The sequence below is a fragment of the Oryctolagus cuniculus genome, chromosome 2 (assembly GCF_051225735.1).
Source record: "Oryctolagus cuniculus isolate XC-2025 breed Fujian yellow rabbit chromosome 2, ASM5122573v1, whole genome shotgun sequence".
NCBI lineage: Eukaryota > Metazoa > Chordata > Mammalia > Lagomorpha > Leporidae > Oryctolagus > Oryctolagus cuniculus.
Window position 1 is genome coordinate 41,577,390 of NC_142868.1, and position 27,122 is coordinate 41,604,511.

General features: G+C 43.4%; 1 protein-coding gene and 1 pseudogene across 7 annotated transcripts in view; one reads left to right on the forward strand and one right to left on the reverse strand.

The window, feature by feature from the left end:
* Positions 1 to 27,122, reverse strand: part of TEC (tec protein tyrosine kinase) — a 122,464-nt gene that overhangs the window by 80,703 nt on the left and 14,639 nt on the right. For 5 of the 7 annotated variants that reach the window (XM_051831418.3, XM_089325383.1, XM_008248628.5 and 2 more), the window contains one exon: positions 2,584 to 2,769. In XM_051831418.3, coding sequence (XP_051687378.1) covers positions 2,584 to 2,721 — 138 coding nt within the window. In that variant the 5' untranslated portion in view covers positions 2,722 to 2,769. Of the gene's footprint in view, positions 1 to 2,583; positions 2,770 to 15,340; positions 15,456 to 17,403; positions 17,634 to 27,122 lie in introns of all 7 variants that reach the window. The other 2 variants (XM_089325380.1, XM_089325381.1) reach the window with 2 other exon arrangements.
* Positions 18,560 to 19,085, forward strand: LOC100342360 (transcription and mRNA export factor ENY2 pseudogene; annotated as a pseudogene).

Genomic DNA, 27,122 nt, shown 5'->3' on the forward strand with positions numbered 1-27,122 from the left:
CCTCCTGGACTGGGGCCATTGCAGTCACTTGGTAAGCAAACCAGCAGACAGAAGTCTTCCTTCCTTCCTTCCATCCATCTCTCTATCTCTATCTCTCTCCTCTCCTCTCACATAAATACTTTAAAAAAAAAAAAAAAAAAAAAAAAAGAGGGGCCGGTGCTGTGGCTCACTTGGTTAATCCTCTGCCTGTGGGCCTGTGGTGCCGGCATTCCATATGGGCGCCGGTTCTAGTACTGGTTGCTCCTCTTCCAGTTCAGCTCTCTGCTGTGGCCCTGGAAGGCAGTGGAGAATGGCCCAAGTGCTTGAGCTCCTGCACCACATGGGAGACCAGGAGGAAGCACCTGGCTCCTGGCTTCGGATTGGCGCAGTGTGCTGGACACAGCATGCTGGCCGTAGTGGCCATTTGTGGGGTGAACCAACAGAAGGAAGACCTTTCTCTCTGTCTCTCTCACTGTCTAACTCTGCCTGTCAAAAAAAAAAAAAAAAAAAAAAAAAAAAAAAAAAAAAAAGAGAGAACCCAGAGACACAGACTCAGTTCCTCACGGGAATTGGGTGAGGGTAGGACCTTGATGAATGGAACGAGGTGCCTGCGCCTGAAGTCACAGTCCCCAGAAGGAAGATGGAATCAGACAGCAAGTGTAGGAGGCTGAGATGTTACAGGACAACCTCCTCACTGTGTCCCTCCTTGTTCTCCTGTGGCTAAGGCTACGCCGAGGTGAAGACGTGGGCTGGGACCCGAGGTGGGAGGGAGCCCACTGTTCTCCTTATCCTGCTGCAACTGAACCAAGGCACTTTTACTCTACAGAGACCGCCCCTGAGGATTCAACCAACCTTGGGTCTAAAACATTGAAGAAAAAAAAAACCCTGCCTGTACTGAATATGTGCAGGTTTTTTCTCATCATTATTCCCTAAACAATACAAGGTTACAACTGCTTACGCAGCATTTACACTGTAGTAGGTAGAATAAGGAACTCAGAGCTGACCGAAAGAACAAAAGAGGATGTCCATGGCTCATACTCAAATTTATATTATATAAGGGACTTATATCTTATATAATTTTATATATAATATAAAATCCTATCTTATATAAGGGACTTGGGCATCCCAGGATTTGGGTGTCCAAGGAGAGTCCTGGAACCAATTCCTAGAGGAAACAGAAGGATGGTTGTCTATCTATCGTCTTTCAAGTGAGTCAAGAGTTGTACTATATTTTAGTGATATCAGCACATAGTTCTAAGCTGACAGATTTCTGAGGCATTTTTTGTTAGTGAAGCATATTTTACCACTTTCACTGCTATACTTCTCTCTTTTCTTAGACCTACTATATTAAATCTAAATTATAACAAACCATTAACGTATAGCAAAAGTTAATCTGTTTTAGATTTCAAAATAATTCCTATTGGATCTATGAATTTTTCAGACTTAACCAATTAACACATATACTATACATTACATAGTTATGTAGACAGCTCTACATAATTAAAAACATTAATATTTCTGCATACACATGCACAAATATTCACACTGAATAGGATATAAAGACAAAAATAGCTTTTTATGAGGTGAGGTCTTGCCACTAAAAGTTGTGGAGTTCGAGTTTCACGCAGGGTAGAGATTTAAGAATGAAAGTCTATAGTCCTAAATTAAATGAACCTGAAGAATTGCATAGGCCACAGGGACAGAGCTGAGGACCATCTGGGAGAAGTAATGCCATTCGATCTGCATTAGGGGAATTAAACCACAGAGAAATCCGTGGGATTAAAAGACAAAAACAAAACAAACAGAAAATAAGTATAATCAACTTCTGCAGACGGCAGGCTAGGAAAAAAGTAGAATTCAAACCAAATACCAGACTTGGCAACTGTCCACAGCATGTGGTTCCCCAGGGCCAACCCAGTTTCCAGCCACTCCCTGGAACTCAAGAACGTCTCCAGCACATGGTAGCATGGCAGGACTAGAAAATGTCACACCCAACGTGTCAGGGGCGAAAAGTGGGCCCGGAGTGATGACGCCTTCACGTGCCTCTCTGGTGGTGGAAGCAGACAGTAAAGGAAAGCCAGCAGCAGGCTGACCACGCCCCTCCCTCTACCTCAGGCCACTGACCAGGCTTGGTGGCTTCTGATTACATAAGAAGTTAAAAAAATTTGGCCTTAAGGCAACTTCAGTAATGTGTTGAGTCTACCAAATCACTTAATAATGAAATACTCATACAAGCAAGGGACACATACACAATTCATATGGGCTAAGGAAGACTTTGATACATAGCATGGTGCGTTCTGGGAAAAATATATGATACACTTGATGGATTCCCTAAGGTTCTAAAATTTACAGAGGATTTAATTTCTAACATATTTCAAAGGCATTGCTTCAATAGGATGATATAAAATGGCTACCTATCTATACGAAATCCATCATTAACAGATATGTGAATGATTTCAACCCATATCCCAAACTTCATCTTGCAACAAAAGAACAGATTATTAACGTCATTAACCCAAAGCTTATTCTTTAAGACAGAGAGGAAGGCAGTATTATAAGCAGAGTCAACATAGAAAGCAGCAGGGACCTGTGACTGTCTCCTACCTCTGCTCGACCTTCGTAGTAGGTTAACATGGACTTTGTCAGTACGAAAAGCCTCTCTTTGTAGTTTAGGGGTGACGTCTTCTTTTTCTGCTGTGATCTTTTAATAAGAATCTCTTCTAGAATAGTGTTAAAATTCATCTCGGTCTTCTGGTTACTCTTTCTCCTGCCATTGAAGATCCCAGTACTCTAAAATGAGAAAAAAAAAATTGAAATATGACATTTAGACTTTTCAAGGTTGTTGCTATTCCAAGTTACCAAAATAAGCTTTACTCACACCCCAACTGGAGTCAATCAGTGGTACTCTGTGTGCCTAGATGGAGAATGCCCAGGGCACAAAAGCGCAACCTCACCATTCTACTCCTCCACAGCCCATCATTTCATACAAAAATCCAGTCTAGGCTCCCCACGATGTGATTCACACCTCTCAAGATCCTCTAGCTTTCCAGAACATTCTCCTGCTATGTAATTGCAGCAAACTGATATCTCAGACAGCAAAGAACCTGCATGGTTGGTTCACGCTGGCATTTGAGTTGCCTCAGGATCTCAGTACACAACATAGATGACCATACAGGCACAGCAGACTGCTGAACAAAATGAATGACCACAGTGCTGGGCACAATTCACAGTCTAGCCCTAATAAGGATGTAATTTCCTTAAGAGTCCTAGTCGCCAGAGCCACAGGGATGTTCTCTGGTGTCTACACTATCATGCTCCACAGTTCTCTTGCCTATGGCTCCTGTCTAAACCACAAGAGAAAATGAAAGCCACCCAGTCACAGCTAACCTATCATAGGTGAGAGTCCATCTGGCCGGGAAAGTCCCCACCTCTATGAGGCCCGTATCTCCAGGGTACTCACAGCCAGACTAAGCCTACAGTCAGCACAAAGCTTCCCAGTGCCTTCTTAGAGTTTTTTCTTTTTCTTTTTAGACTTATTTATTTATTTGAAAGTTAGAGTTACACAGAGAGAGAAGGAGAGGCAGAGACAGGTCTTCCATCCACTGGTTCACTCCCCAATTGGCCACAACAGCTGGAGCTGTGCCAATCCAAAGCCAGGAGCTTCTTCTGGGTCTTCCCACGCAGGTGTAGGGGTTCAAGGATTTGGATCATCCTCTACTGCTTTCCCAGACCATAGCAGAGAACTGGATCAGAAGTGGAGCAGCCAGGTCTTGAACTGGTACCCATATGGGATGCTGGCACTGCAGGCAGTAACTTTACCCACCAGGCCACAGTGCTGACCCCTTAGAGTTCTTATAAATGCAAGAAAGCCAAGGATAACCAAACCATTGAAGAAAAGATTCTAATGAATTCAAGATCAAATAACAAATGGGAAAAAAACAACATGGAGGAAACAAAGACTGCACAGTAAAAAGAGAATGCTAAAAAAGAATTTAAAATAAAAAAATTAATCACAACTCAATAAAATAAAAATAAAACAGACAAAATAAGCAAGAGAACCAAAAAACGAGGAGCTAACAGAAGTCAAAAATCAGGGAACAGGCATGTAGTCTAACAGTTAAGATGCCCACATCCCACACTACGGTACCTAGGTTCAGTTCCAAGTTCTGACCCCTGACTTGCCGCTTCCTGCTAATGTAGATCCTGAGAGGCAGCAGTGATGATCCAAGTAATTGGGTTCCTGTCACCCATGTGCAAATATGAATTGAGTTCCCAGCTCCTGGCTTTTGCTCCAGCCCAGCCCCAACCCTTGAAGGCATTTGAAAAGTAAACCATGGGATGGGAGTTCTTTACTCTCTTTCCGTCTCTCTTCACTCTATGACTCTATTTATAGCTCTCTGCTTCAATCTCCATCTCTCTGTTCTCAAATAAATATTTTTTAAAAGAAATCAAAAATAAGTAAGAAATAAAAATCTCAGTAGAATAATTAGAATACAAAGTTGAGGAAAGCTCCCAAAACTTAAAGCAAAAATTCAAGAAGAAAAATAAGAGTTGGAAAGAAAATATAATAAAATCTGAAGACCTACCCAGAAGTTTGGCATCTGGAAAGTATAAGTTCCAGAAGGAAACAGGGTGAGAAAACAATTAAAGACATTTTCAAAATTTCCCCAAACTAAAGGTTATATCCAAATTGAAACAAAACCAAATCAAGGCACAGCTCACAAAATTTCAAAACCATGAGGATAAATAGAAGACTTAGCGAGCTTAAAAGCCAGTCAGTTTCAAGGCAGCAATTTGACCTAAGGATCAAGATGCCCACGTCCCACATCAGAGTGCCTGAGTTCACTTCCAGATCAAGCTTCTGGCTCCAGTTTGCCACCAATGTAAACCTGGGTGACACTGGTGATGGTTCAAGTAACTGGGTTCTTGCCACCCATAGAGGAAATCTGGATTGCATTCCCAGCTCCTGGCTCTGGCCCTGGCCCAGCCCCAGCCACTGCAAGCATCTGGGGAATGAATCAGCAGATGGGAACTCAATCTATCTTTATCTCTGACTCTCATGTAAATTTTAGTATTTTTAAGTCAGTTTCATAGAAAGGATCAAAATCCCTACTAGCTAGCAATCATCAAGGGTAACACTGAAAATTGAAGATAATAGAGAAAAATTCAGAAGAAAACGGACTTCTAAACAAAATTTTAAAGCCAAAGTATTGATGAAATAGCAGGAAAACAAAGACATGTTTTCCAAATATGCAAGGTTTTAAAAGTCTTAACTCGTATTCATCCTTTTCAAAACAAATCACTTGGGAACATACTCTACCAAAATCATGCAATAACTAAAAAGAAGCAAAAACAAGAGTTCCAGCACCACAGAGAGGTAAGACTTCCCCTATGACAGTCAAGGGATCTAAGCTGAGTGACACTCAGCCACAGGCTCAGAGAGCAACAGGTCCAAACCGGATCAGGTCGGAAGGTTCTTGAGAAGAATTCTTCTAGAAGGTGAAACTGAATGTATAGGGAAAAAAGTTACAATAGACTATTAAAATTTAGCCAACCTAGGAAAATAAAACAATTTCATGGAAAACGACATTGTGTCAAAAAGGAAAATGAACCACAGTATTTTACAGAGTCCAGCCATAAATACATCTAACGCAGCATAATAAAGTAAATAATAATAATCTTACTAGTAATATAAACATGGGGGGGTAAGCATATTGTGAAAGCTACATCATCAGTTATAGTCGCAGCAACAGTAGGGGAAGTCAATAGTTAACACCTAAAATTGAAAAAACAAGAAGTAGCAATGTAAGCGCATTACTTCAAAGTTGTCAGAGGACAAAATTACAACAAATCTAGTTATAGATCTGGTAGGTTTTGATTCATTTTTCAAGAAAGGGGCAGCCTCCATCCTGTAAGGAGAAACAAGAGCTCCCACCGGCGATGTAGAGCCAGCAGTCAGGAACAACTCTTCCTAACAGTTAAAACGGGGTTTACTTCCCGATGACACCGACCCATGTAGACCGGAATCTCTCCTCTTCAGGAAAACCTGGTCTGTTTTAGGAACCTGTACCTATCTCCTTAAAGTTTCAGTTCAGTTATCCAGCATTTAGCATGTGTAGCTTCATTTTGGTTCGGTGTACTCTGGGGTACAAGGCAAGAGCTGAGTTAAAAGGCATGGTCTCCCATGATTTTTGTTTAAGAAGACACAATGGCACTAAAAAGTTTGAAAAAACAAAACTGAAAATCAGAAAAGTATTGGAGGTTACCAATGTAAAGGTATAAATTCTTTGTTTAAAAAAAGATTTATTTTATTTGAAAGGCAGAATTAGAGAGAGACAGAAAGAGTTCCATCCACTGGTTCACCCCTCAAATGGCCGCAACAGCCCGAGCTGGGCCAGGCCGAAGCCAGGAGCGTCCTCCATGTCTCCCATGTGGGTACAGGGGCCTAAGCACTTGGGCCATCTTCCACTGCTTTCCCAGATGATTAGCAGGGGGCTGGATCTGAAGTGGAGCAACTCAGATTCAAATCAGCACCCATATGGGATGCCGGCATCACAGGTAGCAGTTTAACCAACTACTCTATGGCGCCAACCCCAGGGCATATATTGTTTACTCTCTTCTTCTAAACTCTATGAAAATTATAAAACACAAAAACCAGAAGAAGATAATCCCATCTCTTTTTTTTTTTTTAAGATTTATTTATTTATTTATTTATTTGAAAGTCAGAGTTACATAGAGAGAAGAGAGAGGAGAGAGAGGAGAGAGAGGGGAGGGAGAGAGAGAGAGAGAGAGAGAGAGAGAGAGAGAGAGGTTTTCCATCTGTTGGTTCACTCCCCAATTGGCCGCAATGGCCAGAGCTGCGCTGATCCGAAGCCAGGAGCCAGGAGCCTCCTCCAGGTCTCCCATGCAGGTGCAGGGGCCCAAGGACTTGGGCCATCTTCTACTGCTTTCTCAGGCCATAGCAGAGAGCTGGATAGGAAGTGGACCAGCTGGGTCTTGAACCAGCACCCATATGGGATGCTGGTGCTTCAGGCCAGGGCGTAAACTCGCTGTGCCACAGCGCCGGCCCCAATATTCCCATCTTCAATGAAACCAAGACAGCCTTTAGCCCCCAACTACAAACTATGAAATACTCATCTGACAAATACTGAGAAATCTGGACCAAACTAGGGAGGAGGCTGCGGGGCAGACTGTCCTAAAAGTATAAAAACATCATTGTAGGGGCTGGAGCTATGGTACAGTAGGATAAGCCTCTACTTGTAGTGCCAGCATCCCATATGGGCACTAATTCTAGTCCTAGGTGCTCCTTTTCCAATCCAGCTCTCTGCGATGGCCTGCAAAAGCAATAGAAGATGGCCCAAGCACGTGGGCCCCTGCACCAGCTTGGAAGACCCGGAAGAAGCTCCTGGCTCCTGGCTTTGGATCAGCTCAGCTCCAGCTGTTGTGGCCATTTGGGAAGTGAACCAGCAGATGGAAGACCTCTCTCTACGTCTCTCTCTCTCTCTCTCTCTCTCTCTCTCTGTAACTCTACCTCTCAAATAAATTAAAAAAAAAAAAAAATCATTGTCCTGAAAGGTTAATCCACTGACCTGTTCATAAGATCAGAGGAATAAGCAGACCACAGGAGAAGCAGGGATTATTCCTACAGAATTATCTTTACACAGAAAAATAATTAAAATTATTATTACTATAATTAAACTTTGATTATTTACTGTGTTGGCAATGCTTCAACCACTCAAGCACTTGAAACTGTATTAAATCATTCGCCCTCTCATCAACCTTCTCAAGTAGGTACCATATGACCTACATTCTACATGTCCCAAAGCAAAACTAAGAGCCAGCTTCTAATCCAGGCAATCTAACTGCAGAGCCCACGCTGCTCAATACGCTGCAGGACCTGTTAGTAGAAGGGAAAAACTGAAAGAAAAGGCTTAATGAGGTGCCACCTTCAGCAAACGGTTCGGGGAGATTGCTAAAGGCAACTGAATTCCAACTCCAGCTGTCAACAGAGACAGCTTCGACTCATCACCAGGAGCCACAGCAACCTGAAGGCAAACGTTCTCTTTAAACAAGGATTCTATATGAGAAAAACCATTACCAACTCCAGTTTACAAATATCTTTTTTTTTTTTAATTTGACAGGTAGAGTTATAGACAGTGAGAGAGAGAGACAGAGAGAAAGGTCTTCCCTCTGTTAGGGTTCACTCCCCAAATGACCATTGTGCCAATCCAAAGCCAGGAGCCAGGTGCTTCTTCCTGGTCTCCCATGTGGGGCAGGAGCCCAAGCACTTGGGCCATCCTCCATTGCACTCCCGGGCCACAGCAGAGAGCTGGACTGGAAGAGGGGCAACCCAGACTAGAACCCGGCGCCCATATGGGATGCCAGCACCTCAGGTGGAGGATTAACCAAGTAAGCCACAGCGCCAGCCCCACAAATATCTTCTTTAAATACAACTCAAAACTACAACCCAAGCCACCAAAAAGTATATGCTTTGTCCAACACTGTAAATCTAAGCCTGAGACTAATGGTTCTTACTTCCATGGTCTGGCAATTTTTGTCAACAGATCTCAGAACCTTTTTCATCATGAAAAATTCTGCCTGAAAATAAAGAAAAAATTTTAATAGACAAATGGCCTTTAGCACAGCTCTTTTCCAATAGGACTTCCCATACACAATATTCTTTATCAAGGGGACAGAGGTGATGAGAAGGAAGAAAACAAAGGTTATTGTGAGTTGCCAAACTATATGATTGGATGGGGTATGGTTAGTACGGGAACAATGGGCCTGGTTAACAGGGCACAGAAAGGATGAAATTCTTACAAGAACAAGCAAAGAATGATGTGGGCAGTTGAAAATCTCATCTTATTAGGTTAAGCTACATGCTATATATTTCCAATACCCAGCAATATCTTACTTATGGAATCAGCAATAAGATATGCAGTCATCCCCTCTTATTCATAGAAGATATATGCTAATAGATCCAGTGGATGCTTGAAACCATGTATAGTACCAAACCCTCTATATAATATGTCTTTTTCTGACAGAAGAAATGGTAGGGGACTGTATTGTGGCACAGCAGGTTAAGCCACTGCCTCCAATGCTGGCATCCCATATGAGTGCAGGTTCAAGTTCTGGCAGTCCCACTGCTGGTCCAGCTCCCTGCTAATGTGCTTGGAAACACAGCAGAAGATGGCCCAAGTACTTGGACCGCTGACACACATGTGGGTGACCCGCAGGTAGATCCAGGCTCTTGACTTCAGCCTGGTCCAGCTGGAACTGTTATGGCCATCTGGGAAGTGAACCAGTAGGATAGAAGCTCTCACCTTCTCTCTCTCTCTGTAACTCTACCTTTTAAACAAGTAAATAAACTTTTTTTTTAAAAAAAGGAAATGTTATTATATACTCAGGATAAATCATACTTTCTACATTAGAACATATCGCCTTATTACATATGTCATCACAGACTTATGATAGTGTTATCTTATTTAAAACTTTAAGAAATTGAGCCCATTAAACATCAGACTGACATTTATCTGCATTATCAAATGCTGTCAACAGTATCTGTAGGTTTTCCATCCAAAAGTACCTACAATGTGGAACTATTACAAAAAAACAAATCTTACCACGCACTCCAAAGCAATTCGCACTCTTGGCTTAGGGCTCAATTCTTTTAAAGGGGAATTAATAACAGAAATACAACAAAAGAAAAAATGCTAGGATGCCTTCAATCAGAATAAAGCATATATTTGGGTGAAGTGTTTAGCCTATCAGTTAAGACTCCCACGTCCCATAGTGGAGTGCCTAAGTTTGATTCCCAACTCTAGTTCCCAATTCCAGCAAACCTTAAGAAGCATTGGTAATGGTTCAAGTAATTGGGAAATCAGGATGGAGTTTCCAGCTCCCAGTGTCAGCCCTGCCCAGCCCCAGCCTTTGTCATCATTTGGGGAGTGAACAGGCAGTGGGTGAGGGAGGAAAAAGACAAAACTTGGTCCCTAACAACTGCATACACAGGGCTGCCCGTGCAGCCACCGCCAGCTAATCTAGCCCATGAGAGAGAAACAAGCTAATAGTCTAATTTAGAAACCACATGATTTCTTTGTTATAGTGGCTTGTCCTTTGTTCTATCTAATAGGGACCTGCCTGTAAACCCTGACAAAGCTTTCTAGTGGTTTTGGAAAACATGACTCTCTTCAGGATAGTGCTGAATTTTTTTTAATGTAAAATGAAGGAAGGAAAAATTTTAACATGTATCTTCCTCAGAGAAATGTTAAGAAAATTAATATTTAATTTACCCTTTAAGAATTAACATTTATAATCTAAATGGTGCTAAGTATAAGCTAAAATAAGCCTAGCTTTTACCTTTTTTTTTTTTCAGGAAAAATTCTGAATCATCTTGTTTTGTTTTGTTTTCTTTACTGTTTACTATGAAATGTTAAGTCGAATCATTTAAGATGGCAATATTCTGGCACCAGTTCTCCTCAGATGAGGGAATTTATGATATAAAATAAATACTGCTCTTTCTATTTTTGGACTTCAGAGGAAAATAATAAAAGTGAAACAAAACAGGAATAACAAGTTTCTCAAGTAGGTTAAGTGATTTTCAGCACCTTTTACCAGAAGAAAACACAAGAAAAGTAACTTGAAAATTGCAAGTTTATACAGCATAAAATAATCAAATACTAATGTGTGGTCCTTGGCTACAGTATTCTAACTTGTTTTTAATAAGAAATGTTCATCTGTGTCTACATACTCTCTCATATTGCTTAAAACAGGAATAAAGAATCCAAGTCATTATCATATTTTTTTACAAATGAGAAATTTTCTTCAAAATATGTCAAGAACAAAGAGAGAGATTGAAATAAAGGAGGGATAGATTTTTTTAGATGTCCTTTCTTTTTTATTTTATATTTTATTTTATTTGTATGTAGGGATAGATAATTAAAGTCCTAAGAGGTGTCTCAATCAGCTAGAAGGTATGAGACACCTGTGGCAACTTAAATACTAGCTGGACATCGATGATATTAAGGTTTCTTGGCAAGATATGTTTGATGGAGGCCAGTGTTGTGGCACAGAGGGTTAAGCCACCACGTGTGATGTCAACATCCCATATGGGCACCAGTTTGAGATCACTTCTGATCCAGCTCCCTGATAATGCACCTGGGAAAATAGCAAAAGACAGCCCAAGTGCTTGGGCTCCCACTATCCCAAGTGGGAGGCCTGGACGGAGTCCCTGGCTCCTGGCTTCAGCCTAGTCCAGCCCCCGGATGCTACAGTAATCAGAGGATGCAAGATCTCTCTCCATCTCTCTGTCTCTCCCTCTCTCTCTCTCTAACTCTTTCAAATAAGTAAATAATTTTTTAAAAAAAGATGTGTTTGATGATGTGTCAGGTTTTTGGGGTTTGCTCATATGTGTGCATGTGTGTCTTTGTATGATAACAATATAATGACTATATTTTTAAGAATTCTTACCTTTTAGAGATATATATGGAAAAATCTACAGGTTGCTTCATCACCTGGTAAAGTGTACGTGGAAGTAGAGACAAATCAAATCATTCATGAGTTGATAACTGCTGAAGCTGAGTGATGAGTGCAGGGTGCCACTTAGGTGATCCTATTTTTGTTTATGTTTGGAATCTTCCATATTGAAAAGATTTTTTAAATATATTTAATGGAGTAACATGGTTCCTTCTGTCCCCCTCATCTAATACTTTGAAATTGGAAAGAAAGAAAACAGAACAGGAAGGAAGAAGAAAAGGGAGGGAGGGAAAAAAAAACAAGGCAGGGCAGGTACGTGGCAAAGCAGTTAAGTCTCTGGGACACCTGCACCCCAAATGTGAGTGCCTAGGTTCAAGTCCTTGCTCCACATTCAATTCCAGCTTCCTACTAGTGTGCACCCCTAGAGGCAGCAGGTGATAGCTCAAGCATTTGGGTCTCTGCCACCATATGGGAGACCCAGGCTGAATTCCAGGCTCCTGGCTGCAGCCTGGCCCCACCCCAGCCATTGGAGACATTTGGGGAGTGAACCAGCAGATGGAGATCTCTGTCTATCTGTGTCCCTCTACCTTTCAAATTAAATAAATAAACACACAAAAATTTTTAAAAAGCTTTAAGAAAAAAAGGAAGGCAGCCAAGAGGAGAAAAAGGTGAGTGGGATCCTGCAAGGCTCATTGCTACCAACATCCCTACCTCTTCGTGAATGTCCTTTCAGCAGTTGCAATGATCGCTGTGAACCAGCTGAACTTCACAATAATGGAGAGTGACACGGCCTCTTCTCTGACAAACAGGAATATGTGGCTTCTCGCCACCAAAAATAAAAACCACAGGTCTAATGCAACATGTGTCCTTGTGATAACCCCTCTTTCCTTCCCTTTCCCCTGTTCCACTTTCATGGAAGCTGAAGTTTGCTTTTCAAGTCCAAAGTATGAGAAAAGGACAATTCTGTACAAAGCACCACAGCACAGTGGGCGATCGGGCAAAGTGAGTGCAAATATCCCAAGTGCAGTGTTATTGCGAAAGAATCCATGGGAAGAGCACAAAGATTAGAAATTACAGAGCATATTACAACAAGAAGGCAAATTTGACCAGAAAAGTGTTTACTCATATTTCTAGGTTGTGTAGGGCTTGGTTAGTGATGATTTTCCCCGGGGCCGGCACTGTGGCATAGCGGGTAAAGCCGCTGGCACTGCCGGCATCCCATATAAGTGCCAGTTGGAGTCCCAGCTGTTCCAGCTCTCTGCTATGGTCCGCGAAAGCAGTAGAACATGGCCCAAGTCCTTGGGCCCCTGCGCCTGTGTGGGAGACCCGGAAGAAGCTCCTGGCTCCTGGCTTCAGATTGGCGCATCTGGGGAGTGAACCAGCAGATGGAAGACACCTCTCCCTCTCTCTCTCTTTCTCTTTCTCTCTCTCACTCACTCTCTCTCTCTCTCTCTCTGCCTCTCCTCCTCTCTCTGTTCTGACTTTCAAGTAAATAAATAAATCTTTAAAAAAAAATGAAGATATTTTTCCCAGACTGAAATGCAAGCTGTTATTTACCTGATCTCTAAGAGGAAAAAATAAACCAATAAAAAGCTAATTTCTAGAAAACATTCTCATATATCTTTTGCAACAAATAAAAATTACAAGCTACATTGAAAAAAATGTTATAGGGATCAGGCTCTTGGCCTAGTGGTTAAGACATCCCCATCTCACAACAGAGTACTGGGTTTTGTTTGTTTGTTTGTTTTTTAATTTGACAGGTAGAGTTATAGACAGGGACAGAGACAGAGAGAAAGGTCTTCCTTCCATTGGTTCACTCCCCAAATGGCCGCTATCGCCAGCACTGCACCGATCCGAAGCAAGGAGCCAGGTGCTTCTTCCTGGTCTCCCACGAGGGTGCAGGGGCCCAAGCACTTGGGCCATCCTCCACTGCCCTCCTGGGCCACAGCAGAGAGCTGGACTGGAAGAGGGGCAGCCGGGACTAGAATCTGGCACCCATATGGGATGCCGGCGCCGCAGGCGGAGGATTAACCAAGTGAGCCACGGCACCAGCCCCAGGTACTGGGTTTCATACCCAGCTCTGGCTCCTAACCTCAACTTCCTGTCAGTGCAGTCCAGGGGAGGCAGTGTTGATGACTCTAGTAATTCAGTTCCTGCCATCCACATGGAAGATCTGCTCTGAGTTGGCCCAGCCCCAGCCAGGGGAGGCATTTAGGAAGTAAACCAACAGATGGGAGCACACCTGCTTGCTCCCTCACTCTCCCTCCCCCTCTCTCCCTCTCCCTCTCCCTCTCTCTCTCTCTCTCTTCCCCCCTCTTCTCTCTCTCCCCCCTCCCCCTCTCCCCCTCTCTCCCTCTCTGCCTCCCATTTTTTTAATGTCATGGTTATAAGCCACAGTCTAACTACTATTTTGATAGTGTCCAGACACATTTTCATATGTCCTACCTATGATGAAGTACATTGACAATGTACTCTTCTGTCCTTCTCTCTACCCATCATTGTAATTGGTCCAGTATTTAAAACAAAATCACTCCAAGTTCACTGATACTCCTCCCATGAAGAGTTAAGGTCTATGTTTCCTCACCTTGAATCTGAGAGGGCTTGTGGCTCCTCTGAAACAGTGCAACAGAACTGATACTATGTGACCTTGGACTCCAGGTCATAGAAAGCCAATTAGCTCTGCCTGGTTCCCATGGGTTAGTCATAACCAGGTTTCTCTGGTTATTTGGATGGTTCCTCTTGGAAGCCAGGCATCATAAAGAAGCCCCTGCCGAATAGATAACCCAAATGGAGGTATCCAGTGGCAAATGCCAGCTGAGCCCAGCCTTTAAATCACGCCAGCACAGAAGGCAGACATCCAGGTGAGAACACTTCAGATGGCTCCAGCCCCCAGTCCTTTAAGTCATTCCCAGCCACGGAAGTTTTCTGAAGTAGGAGCCTAGACTCTGTAGAAGTGAAACAAGACATCTCTACTGTGCACTAATTCTCAACCTACAGAATGTATGAACTGGTTGCTTTTGTGTGCTGAAAATTTGGGGTGTGTTTTACATAGCACTAGAGAAACAACCAAGACATGCTCATACACTAAAGTATTCCTGACTACATCACTCTTACTTCATTCACCTTTAACCCCTGTCAACTTTCTTCCCACCCCAAATATTTCCTCTCTCTCACCCACCCATCCTTTTACCGTGTTCAGTTCATGAGCCAAGCTGCCCATAGGAACAGTTTCCAACATTCATGTATTTACTCATTCTGTCATTTACACATAGCTATCATGTATCAAAAAAAATACATGGGGGGCTGGCACTGTAGCGTAGCGGGTAAAGCCGCCACCTGCAGTGCCGGCATCGCATATGGGCGCCAGTTCATGTCCCGGCTGCTCCACTCCCAATCCAGCTCCCTGCTGTGCCCTGGGAAAGCAGTAGAAGATGGCTCAAGTGCTCGAGGCCCTGCACCCTTGTGGGAGACCTGCAAAAAGCTCCTGACTCCTGGCTTCCGATCAGCTCAGCTCCAGCTATTGCGGCCATGTGGGGAGTGAACCAGAGGACGGATGACCTCTCTCTCTGCCTCTGCCTCTCTGGAGCTCTGCATTTCACAGATAAAATATATCTTTAGAAAGAAAAACACATGAGACATTCAGGTGGTTACAAAGATGAACAAGATAGGATCTTTAGAGAAGCATGGGAGTTACTTAAAAACAAATAGCAGGAGCTGGCATTTAGCACAGCAGTTCAGATACCCACTTCCCACTCTGGAGTGCCTCTCTGAGTCTCAGCTTTGGCTTCTGACTCCAGCTTCCTGACACGGACACTGGAGGCAGTGCTGATGGCTCAGGTAACCGGGTTTCCACCTCCTACGTGGGAGACCTGGACTGAGTTCTCACCTCCTGGCTCTGGCCCCAGCTCAGCCCTGGCCCAGCACCAGACACGGCAGGCATTTGAAGAGTGACAAGAGCTTTCTGTCTCTTTCTCACCCTCTCTCTTCCTCTGTCTCTATGCCTTTCAAAAAAAAAAAGGGGGGGGGGCAACATTACAATCTGTTAAATGTAAAAGTGATATGTGCAGATTATCTTGAAATCATTTCATATCCCCTAAGAATCACTAATATGTGATGACTGAAAAGGAACCAATGGCCCCTTTTCAAAGTATTGTGAACCACTTCAAAGAGGAGACAATATATGAACAGAATTTTGACAGATAGCTAGAAATATGCCAATACATGTATAAAAACAGGTGTTCACACTCTGATCTTAACAATTCCTTACTCATAAAATGCACATGAAATTTTTTAATCTTAATTTTGATCAGAATCACAAATAGAAAATGAAAGTAAAACTGGTATACATTTACTATTTCATATTCAAAAGTGTTATAGTGAGTTCTGAGTCAGTTTGAGAATTAAAACCCCATCATGAGTTTTAATTTTGAGTATTTTAGGAATCCTTTACTTTGTAGGAATGAAGTTAAAATGAAAAGCAATAGCTTTAGTTACAGGAAAATGACAATTACTTATATTCTTCACTTTATAGACTAGATGCATTCTAAGCAAATAGATGAAATTAAGATAAATTTCAGCTAAAACAATTTGTCTATTTGTATTCAATTACAGAATCAAAAACACATTTCCATGAGGGGACAAAACTCCATTCCATACATGAGGTCCAAACCTTTAGAAACAAACAAGAAAATAATGTTGGAACCCTTCAATCCTTCTAGGATTGAAGAATGGTTTCACAGACATTCCAGAATTTTTGAAAGCTTTGAATAGAAGTACAGTACTTTACAGAGCCCTCCGTTTCCCTTCACCATACCTCCCCTGCCCAGAGATCCTCACACTAAACAGTTCTCCGTTGGGGATGATGGCTGAGCATTAAATCTCAAAATCATGTGTGGAAAATTCCATGATCTGAGAAATCATATTCTATAAAATAAGTCACTGTTTAATTTTTTCTATTTTATTGAGAAGTTCTGAAAGCCAACTTTACATAAATAAGTGATACCGACATTTAGATAGCCACCACAGGATAAAGTACTTAATATGTGTGTACGTGGAGTCAACACTGTGGCACAGCAGATTAGGCCACCACCTACGGTGCCGGCATCCCATATGGGCACTGGTTTGAGTCCCGGCTACTCTACTTCTGATCCAGCTCCCTGCTACTGTGCGTGGGAAAGCAGTGGAAGATGGCCCAAGTGCTGGGGCCCCTGCACCTATGTGGGAGACCCGAAAGAAGTTCCTGGCTCCTGGCCCAGCTCCAGCCGTCCCAGCCATTTGGGGAGTGAACCAGCAGATGGAAAATTCTCTCTCTCTCTCTCTTTTTGCCTCTGCCTCTCCCTCTCTGTAACTTTGATTTTCAAGTAAAATAAATAAATACTAAAAAAAAAAAAAAAAAAAAGTACGTCAGGCCGGCTCCACAGCTCAATTGGTTAATCCTCTGCCTGCGGCACCGGCACCCCGGGTTCTAATCCCACTTGGGATGCTGGATTTTGTCCCGGTTGCTCCTCTTCCAGGCCAGCTCTCTGCTGTGGCCCAGGAGTGCAGTGGAGGATGGCCCAAGTGCTTGGTCCCTGCACCTGCATGGGAGACCAGGAGGAAGCACCTGGCTCCTGGCTTCGGATCGGCGCAGCGTGCTGGCCGGCCATTGTGGCCACTTGGGGGTGAACCAACGGAAGGAAGACCTTTCTCTCTGTCTCTCTCTTTCACTGACTAACTCTGCCTGTAAAAAAAAAAAAAAAAAAGTATGTGTACACATCACCCTACACATCCATTTCCAATCTGTTCCACACGAATGTCTCAGAATCTTATTTCCAAATCTTTTTTTTTTTCCTCTCAAGGGAAAGAAAATACAATATTTGGCATGATCTGGTATCCAGAACACTGCCTGAAGCATACTAGGTGTGCAGTAAGGATTTTCTGGCTGAATGAATGATTCCACTGTATTCACACCTTGCTGCTACTGACGTCAGAAGCCAAACATCAAAGGTTGCAGAGCAGGTACTCCAGAGCTTTCAACAATTTCAACTTCTCTTGTGGTCACTTCACAGACGCGGAGGAAGCCTCCCACTCCAAAAGGACAGCCGTTCGCACTTCCTCCAGCAGTCTAGGTTAACAGGCGCCTTTTCTCTTCCAGGAGCTCCTGAGGGTCCATCCCACCCTATGTGGAAGGCTCTTTTGTTCTGGAGAGTGGAACATCACAGCTTACTCACCCAAGAGGCCCAGGCAGAACTGTGCAAAATGATGCAGTTTCAACTAAACTCTCACCTCTCTCATGGGACAAGTATTCGTCCACCACTATTCTAATTTCCTGTTAAGATAAAAGGGGGCTTCAGGCCCCAGAGAAACTTCTCTGTCCTTAACTGACACAGTAAAGGCAAAACTCACAGTCTCTGAAGGCCTTTTGATATCATCCGTGAGATGAGTGAACTGAAGCTGACGAACTTTAATTCTGCCTTTAGCCCTAGAACTCAAATGATTCTGTGATGCTTGTTATCCTAGAACTACTTATCCACGTGTGATGACTGTTTCAAACAGAAAATCAGCCATGTAGAAGGTGAGCCTGTATCTTTCAGTATGCTTAAAAACCAAGATTTTAATGTGGCTCTTGACAGAGCTGGAGAAGAAAGAAGAAAATATTATGCTAAAGATGTTTATTTTTCCTTATGTCACCTTCCATCTTTTTTTTTTTTTTTTTTTTTTTTTTTTTTACTTACTTTTGAAAGTCAGAGTTACAGACAGTGAGAAAAAACAGAGAGGTCTTCCATCTGCAGGTTCACTCCCCAAATGGCTGCAACGGCCAGAGCTCAACCAATCTGAGCCAGAAGCCAGAAGCTTCTTCCAGGTCTCCCACGCAGGTGCAGGGGCCCCAGTACTTCGGTCATCTGCTGCTGCTTTTTCCAGGCCATTAGCAGGGAGCTGGACCCGAAGTGGAGCAGCTGGGACTGGAACCTGCATCCATATAGGACGCCAGAGTTGCAGGTGCCCCTCCCAGCTGTGCCACAGCACCTGCCTCATCCTCCATCACCTAATTCACCAATTATTTATGGAACTTCAGGCTAAATAGCATGATTTAGTGGAAGGAACCTGACCTGCTGGATTTGACTGACCTGGCTCTAAATGTTATTAGTTGTGTAACTATACAAATAACAACTCTGTAGACAGTATTTCATTATAGTAAAATGATGGCGATGACAAAACCTTGTAAGTTCAGTTGGCCGACAAGTGTGGTAGGTCATGGTGGTTAGCAAGATGACCAAAGATGTACAGACATGAGCAGCAATGAACCTAAAGCTGACAGAAAGCAGAGAGAGAGAATGCCTCAAAGAGCTTCTGAGAGCTAACTTAACTGAACACAGCTGAAAGGACCAATGCAAGCCATGCTGTAAAGAGGTAATTAAAGAGAAAGGACTAGAACACAACACAGTTGATGAATGGGTGGCTGAAATGGCCCTAAAAGGCAAAGCCCTGGTAACTGAAGTGGAAAGAAAGAGCAGCTACAAAAAAATAAGAACATCTCTTGCTCAGTCTGCCAGTCTTTAAGACTGAATTAGACTGTTTATGATATTTTATTTCTGAAAATAAAACTTTTATTCTGAAAGTAAAAATTTCAAAAACGTGCTGTGGCATAGCAGCTAAAGCCACTACTTGCAGTATTGGCATCTCATATAGGCACCGGTTCAAGTTTCGGCTGTTCCACTTCCAGTCCAGCTCTCTGCCATGGCCTGGGAAGGTAGTGGAGGATGGCCCAGGTCCTTGGGCCCCTGCACCCACATGGGAGACCTGGAAGAAGCTCCTGGCTCCTGGCTTCGGATCGGCGCAGCTCCAGCCATTGCGGCTATTTGGGGAGTGAACCAGTGGATGGAAGACCTCTTTCTCTGCCTCTGCCTCTCTGTGACTCTGCCTTTCAAATAAAATAAGTAGTAAATCTTAAAAAGAAAAAAGAAAACCTGCCATAAATTAGATATCATTTCCCAAAATAAAATCATTTTTGTATGTTGGTATAGTTTTCAGTAATTGTGTATACATTGTATTGATTTTTTCCCTACCTGTGTTATTTTAATATCTCATGAATTAAAAAAAGGTTTCCATGAGGAACACATGAGAAAATGCACATAAAGTTTATTATACATAAACAAACCTCCAGGAAAGCAATCAGGCAGCTGGTCTGGAGGCTTCTTTGAAAACCATCTAGCCTAGAGAAAAATAAATTTTTGGTTGTATTGATTTAGCATTAAAGTAGTTGGATTGGGGTCAGTTTATATGAAAATATAGTTACTAAAATCACATTCAGCACTTTGAGATCATCATAAAAAGCGTTTGGAGGGGCTGGCGCTGTGGCATAGCGGGTAAAGCCGCCTCCTGCAGTGCTGGCATTCCATATGGGCACCTGTCCTGGCTGCTCTACTTCCAATCCAGCTCTCTACTATGGCCTGGGAAAGCAGTACAAGACAGCCCAAGTCCTTGGGCCCTTGCACCTGCGTTGGAGACCCGGAGGAAGCTCCTGGCTCCTGGCTTCAGATGGCCTCAGCTCTGGCCGTTGCAGCCATTGGGGAGTGAACCAGTGGATGGAAGACCTCTCTCTCTGTCTGCCTCTCCTCTCTCTGTGTAACTCTCACTTTCAAATAAATAAATAAAACTTTATGATTCAGGGAGCAGAGGTTCACACATCTCCAATGCACAGACCCTCTGGGGCATAGACTCATAAAACAAAATAGTGAGCAGAAGAAACTCCCCCTTCCATTAAACTGGTGCTTCTTTTTTCTTTGCTGGCCTATAGATTAAGTTCTCTTAACACAGATTCACATATGCTACAATTCTACTATATACTCTGAAATATTAATTGCAATTATATGTTAAATTTGAAGCTTCTCAAAATCCAGGACAAACAAAACTTCAAAAAGTTCATAGGAAAATGGAATAAAAGGGTAAGTTTAGGTGGAAAAAATTTTAAATCCATGCCCAGTTTTTTCCATAGTATGCATTTTCCACTAAGTTTTTGAACACCTCTCATATACATGGATTTCAAATTATTTTGCATCAAAATAAACTTATCTAAATTCTATCTTCTGCTAACTTTTTTATTATTATTTTAAAGATTTATTTTTTGTTTATTTGAAAGGCAGACTTATAGAGAAAAAGGGAAAGACATAGATAAAGAGAGATCTTCCATCTGCTGGTTCACTCCCCAGATGGCTGTGACAGTTGGGGCTAGGCCAGGCCAAAGCCAGGAGCCAGGAGCTAGGTACTCCATTTTGGTCTCCCATGTGGATGGAAAGGGTCCAAGTACTTGAGCCATCTTCTGCTGCTTTCCCAGGCCATTAGGGAGTTTGATTATTAGTGGACAGTCAAGATCGAACCTGCGCTCATATGAGATACTGGTGTAACAGCTGGCAGCTTAACCTGCTGCACCACAATCCCAGCCCCTCCATTAACTTTTTTTTTTTTGGACAGGCAGAGTAGACAGTGAGAGAGAGAGAGAGAGAGACAGAGAGAAAGGTCTTCCTTTTCCATTGGTTCACCCTCCCCAGTGGCCGCTGCAGCTGGCGCGCTGCGGCCGGCGCACCGTGCTGATCCGAAGCCAGGAGCCAGGTGCCTCTCCTGGTCTCCCATGAGGGTGCAGGGCCCAAGTACTTGGGCCATCCTCCACTGCCTTCCCAGGCCACAGAAGAGAGCTGGACAGGAAAAGGAGCGACTGGGACAGAATCCGGCGCCCTGAGCAGGACTAGAACCCGGTGGGCTGGCGCCACAGGCGGAGGATTAGCCTATTGAGCCACGGCACCAGCCTTAACTTTTTAAAGTACTCTCATATTTCACTGAATAGTAATTCCTTATGATAAGATCCATAGCAGTTTATCAAAAGAAAAACATTCTTTATCACTAAAGAGAAATAAACTATGGGATCATAAAAGATGATGAAAGAAATTGAACAATATCATCAACGGAAGTTTGGGCAAAAATTACAAAAATATTCGACTTCTTATATTAATACTTGATAATTGCTTAGTAAATAAAGCCTTGGTAAACTCATTTTTATATGGTTGGAGCTAGGTAGTTACTTTCCACTTAACTCAAGAATTAGGAATATAATACAGCAATAAGTAACATAATCCTTGGTCTATATCAACTAAAGATTACCACAAGCTCACTTTTGGTGGAAAATATTCAGCTTTAGATTTACTCTATCAATAGAAATTTTATGTTAATAATACATTCACAGGGGGCTGGCATTGTGGCACAAGTTAAGCCTCTGCCTGTGCTGCCAGCATCCCATATCAGAGCACCAGTTCAAGTCCTGGCTGCTCTGCTTCCCATCCAGCTCTCTGCTAAGGCTCCTGGGAAAGCAGAAGCTGGTCCAGGAGCTTGGTCTCCTGCCACCCATTTGGAAGACCAGGATGGAGCTCCTGGCTCCAGGCTTCAGCCTGGCCCAGCCCTGGCCATTGTTGCCATTTGGGCAGTGAACCACAGAAGGAAATTATCTCTTTCTCTCCGTCTCTCCGTGCTTGTCACTCTGCCTTTCAAAAAATAAATCTTTAAAAAATACATATATACTCCTAATGTAATTTAAACATTATCTATAAAAATTTTCCAAAGCCCAACATATACCTTTCTGAAATCCCAGATACCTCAGTGTACCCAGCTGATTGTCCCAATGTAACAGAAAACACCAACAGTCCCACAGACCTATGGCTTCACGCTGAAAGCACTGAGATTCCAACTTCTTCCATTTAAGCTCTGCTTCCTGACTTCATTATTTTTCTGCTACACTGAGCTAACCTGTCCCAGATGACTAGACATCAGCAGGATCCTGGCAGGTATCCCTTTCAGCATTGTTTCTGCCAAATCAGAAAGCTCTAAAGGTAGAATGGTGACAGGGGTGGTTTTCCATTCACAGAATGAATTACATGAGTAGACACTAACATCTTAAATTAGCAAAGCAGCAAAGTAGATTCATGGCAACTGAACAAAAATGTTTCAAGGCTGTTAATATGCTCTAAGGGCCACAGGAACAGAAACCTTGTTTGTGTATTTACTGCTGGCTCCTCATCTCCTAGAACCATTCCTCCACACAGTAGGCACTTATAAAATATGTGATAAATGCCTCCTCACTCACGGAGTAAATGAATGAATCAGATCCTATCTGGGCTCAGGTTTTACCAACAGGAAGAGCTAGAAAGCTGAAATGGGGAAGAGAAAAAAAACAAACCAGTCTGAGAGGCAAGTGCTGAAACAGAGAAAACATTTCACTTGATTACAGCAAAGGTAAGAGTTTGAACTCTGAAAACAGCCTTGGATGGAAACTTGGCTCTGCTCCTTTCCAGCTATGCGCACACAGATGTATTACTCACCTCTCTAAACTTGCTTCCTAATCTATAAAACACAATAACATCACTACTTCATGGAGTTGGGAAAATATATAAAATACTTAGCATAATACATGGATTGCAGTACTCAGTGTTAACGATGATGGTGAGAGTGGTAGTGGGGTGATGCCTAAGCCAGCCCTGACAGTACTGATCACACCGGCATGGTCAGCAGTGTCTCACTCAACCTGCTTAGTTTCCTTCTAGTTTGTCAATTTCAAGCATTTCAAATTGTGCTTTCTCATCACAAAATGGAATAAACCTAGAATTTAGTGCCAGGAGAGCTGAGTTTGTGGCTCTAGTTCTGCAACTTACTAGCTGGGTGACCTTGGATGAGTCACCAACTTCCAAACCTGAAAGTTACCTTGTTATGAGCTCTGTGCATGCCCAAGGCAGGAAATGCGGGAAACACTGTGTGAAAAGTGGAGGTGTTGATGTAAGATAGAGTCAGGCGATTGCTCCACACCATTCTGGTCCAGAGTACAAAAGACTGTCCAAATCCCTGAACTCAAGGCTTCCAGAATCATGTTCCTCACAACATCAAGACCTCTGAAGTGATAACATGCACTCAGACTATAATCTTCTAAACACAGGGGCACTGGCAGACTGTACGCTCTACTGTGAAAATGGGGCTCACAACATGCTCAAAACATATCATGGCATGTGCTTATGGCATGCTTGCTTAATAAATTACTGCATGGACAAAGATAGTTGAGAAAACTCGGGCTAAATAGCATCAAACTGGCTTCTCGTATGCATTTCTCAGAGTCTTTAATATGTGAATAGGTTCTGTGAATCACAGAATTCATTTGCCAACCTTGCAAGATCTTAGAACTCCTTCTATTCCCTTGAACCAGAGTTGTAATATTCTATAAAACACAATTTGGAAAATATCTTAAGCTATTATAATTTAAATAATTTTTACTATCAAGAAAGAAACTCTCTTACTATTTATTCATAAGGTAACCAGAAGCTCAAGCGATCTGATTAATATCTAGCATGTAGCTGCTGTCTCCCAGCATCATATCTTAAGTCTCCCATCACCAGACACGACTTCAATCTTTCCTTCCTCCTAAGCAGCAGGTATCATACCCTCATTCCTCTGCCCACCACCCTGCTCCCTCATAACCAGTCTGTCCGGCAAATCCTTTGACCTCCTCTTCTACTATCTCTTCCTTCTACAGCCCCTTTTCTATTATAAACTGTTGTTTCAAACACAAATTATTTGGGGCTGGCACTGTGACACAGCGGGTAAAGCCACCACCTGCAGCGCTGGCATCCCATATGGGCTTTCAAGTCCTGGCTGATCTACTTCCAATCCAGTTCTCTGCTAATGGCCTGGGAAAGCGGTAGAAGATGGCCCAAGTCCTTGGGCCCCTGCACCAATGTGGGAGACCTGGAAGAAGCTCCTGGCTCCTGGCTTCAGATCGGCACAGCTCTGGCTGTTGCAGCCAAGAGAACCAGCGGATGGAAGACCCCTCTCTCTCTGCTTCTCCTTTTCTCTGTATGTAACTCTGATTTTCAAATAAATCTTTTTAAAAAACATAAATTATTGGCCAGCGCCACAGCTCACTAGGCTAATCCTCCGTCTTGCGGCGCCGGCACACCAGGTTCTAGTCCCGGCCGGGGCGCCGGATTCTGTCCCGGTTGCCCCTCTTCCAGGCCAGCTCTCTGCTGTGGCCAGGGAGTGCAGTGGAGGATGGCCCAGGTACTTGGGCCCTGCACCCACATGGGAGACCAGGATAAGTACCTGGCTCCTGCCATCGGATCAGCGCGGTGCACCGGCCGCAGCGCACCAGCCGCGGCGGCCATTGGAGGGTGAACCAATGGCAAAAAGGAAGACCTTTATCTCTGTCTCTCTCACTGTCCACTCTGCCTGTCAAAAATAAAAAATAAAAAAAAAAAACATAAATTATTTATATCAGAGACAGAAACAGAGCTCCCAGCCACTGGTTCAAACCCCAAATGCCTACACATGGAAACCTAGGCCAGGGCTGAAGCCAGATGCCAAGAACGCAATTCTGGTCTCCCACATGGGTGGCAGGAACCCAATTACTTGAGCCAAAAGCTCTGCCCTCTGGAGTCTGCGTTAGCAGGAAGCTGGAATCAGGAACATGATATGGGAAGTGGGCATCTTCACCATCAAGGCAAACAGCAGCCCCTGAACCTTCTCCCCTGCTTTAATTACTCCTCCTCCCCTTCTACAATCACTCCAAAAAGCTCTACTGTTATCATGTACAATATCATCCCACTCCTCTCCCTTTTATAATGGAGGCTGTGTTCTCTTATATTCTTCCCCTTGGATTTTCCTTAGCTCACTCCTTAATCTTAAGTAAACAGAATCATGTCCAATCTAACGTGTGTCCCCTCTGCCTTTCCTACCACCTGTTTCCCAATACAGTCAAGAGACAAGCACACCAGGCCTTTTCCTATTTTCCTGCCTTGGCCAACATGGTTCTCTCTGCTTGAATGCACTTCTCTCTTTATCTGCTTGTTGAGATCCTATCCATTTCTCAAAGTCCCTAACACAGGTCATCTCTTTTATGAAGTTGCCTTTGTTTTCCACCCCCACCACAATCAACTATTCCCATGAGCTACCCCCAAGGCAACTACAGTTAGTTGTATGAACACAAAGATAGCAGAGTTAGGAGAGAAGGCCATGAAGCAGTGAGTCAATCAGAGAGAAGGACCAAGAAACTGGCTGCAAAAGGAGCGACTAGGAGGGTACTTGCATGAACGGCTTAAACCCTAAAAGAGAGAGTTTTTGCAAAAGGGCAGACAAGTGATGCTGTGGGAGCAGCAAAGGGGATGCAGCAGGAGGCCACAGTATAGAGAGAAGGGAGTGTTTTCACCCTGTGAGGAGGCTAGGGTGTGGGAGAACTGATTCACAATGGAACAATGCTCTCAGAGGGCCACCGGAAAGATCTGGGAAGGAAGCCAGCAGAAGCATGGGAGGGCGGCATCGCGGGGAGGGCTGAGAGGACATAAGCAGGCGGCTAAGCAGAACGGCCGGGATAACTGAGGCCTGGCCTCAGCTGGCTGAGATCCAAGGTGGTTTCAGAGGCCAGATGAGTTCCGCATTCAGTAGTCTTTGATCAGCATTCAAAGGGTAAGCCAACGAGTAATTTTTGTGAAGCCTATGAAGAACAGATTTCTCAAATGCTTCACTCATAGCACATTCCCTATCCCACCCAGAACCACGTGTGTGGGCTATGCCATGGAGGAACTGGGCGTGGACCTCCTCTCGCTGGGACAGGGCTGATAAGGGAAAAAAGAGCGAGCTGAACTGATACAGCATGTACAGGGATCAAAGGGCTCCAGGCACCATTCAGGCACCAAAAACCAAGAAGCAGCAGGCTTGTCCAAAGGGTAGACAGAAAATGGCAATGGAGAGCCAAAATACTCATTTTCTGAAAAGCCTGTATATTAGGCCAGGTGCTTTCAAATGTAAATAACTATACTTAAGCAAACAAAAAGAATGTACTAGGGCTCACATAATCAGGAAGTGCCAGGATGCTCCGGGCACAGCCAAACCCTAGCCATCAAAGGATGCATCTGTACAGTGCAACTTCTCACTGCACGATGGCCTCAGTCTCTCGTACTGACAACAACTTCCCCACAGAGTAGGGGAAGACAGTCAAGGGAGCACCAGCTACCTCACTCTATCAACAAAAAATCCCAGAGGAAAAGAGCACCTTCTTCCTAATGCAGGCAGAACAGGAAGCCTGGCTGAGCCAGCCTGGGTCATGTGCTAACCTCTGAGCCAATCACCTGGTCAGATGGAAGAACTGCTCAGACTGGCCAAAGCTGACTCACATGAGCACTCCTGGGGTCAGTGTCAACTCCCAACCCCCACTCCCCCCCAAAAAATAAAAAACCACAAGCACTGGGGATAGTCGTTCCAAAGAAAGGAAGTCCTGACTAACAGTAAGTCCACTCCAATGTGGTCACTTGTAGGTAAAGCCCCAGACACCAAAACGGGGAGCCCAGTCCTGGGTCTCAAAGCACAGAGCAGCTTTGAAGTCAGAACTGGTTTTAAACGTCAGCTTTGACACTTAATAGCTTAGCTAAATGACCTCAAGCAAATTAATTAATTTCTCAGTGCCTCAGTTTCCTTATTGCAAAATGGGAGTAATAAAAGTACCTACCACCTACAGATGCTTTTGAAGGTTAAATGAAATAATGCGCATAAATTGCAAGTGCAGTGCTTGACACAAAGAGATTAATCAATGATAGCTATTATTAGCAATAATGACAATTAGTATTATTAGAACAAGGGTACCTACCACATGATGGGTAAGCTGTGAC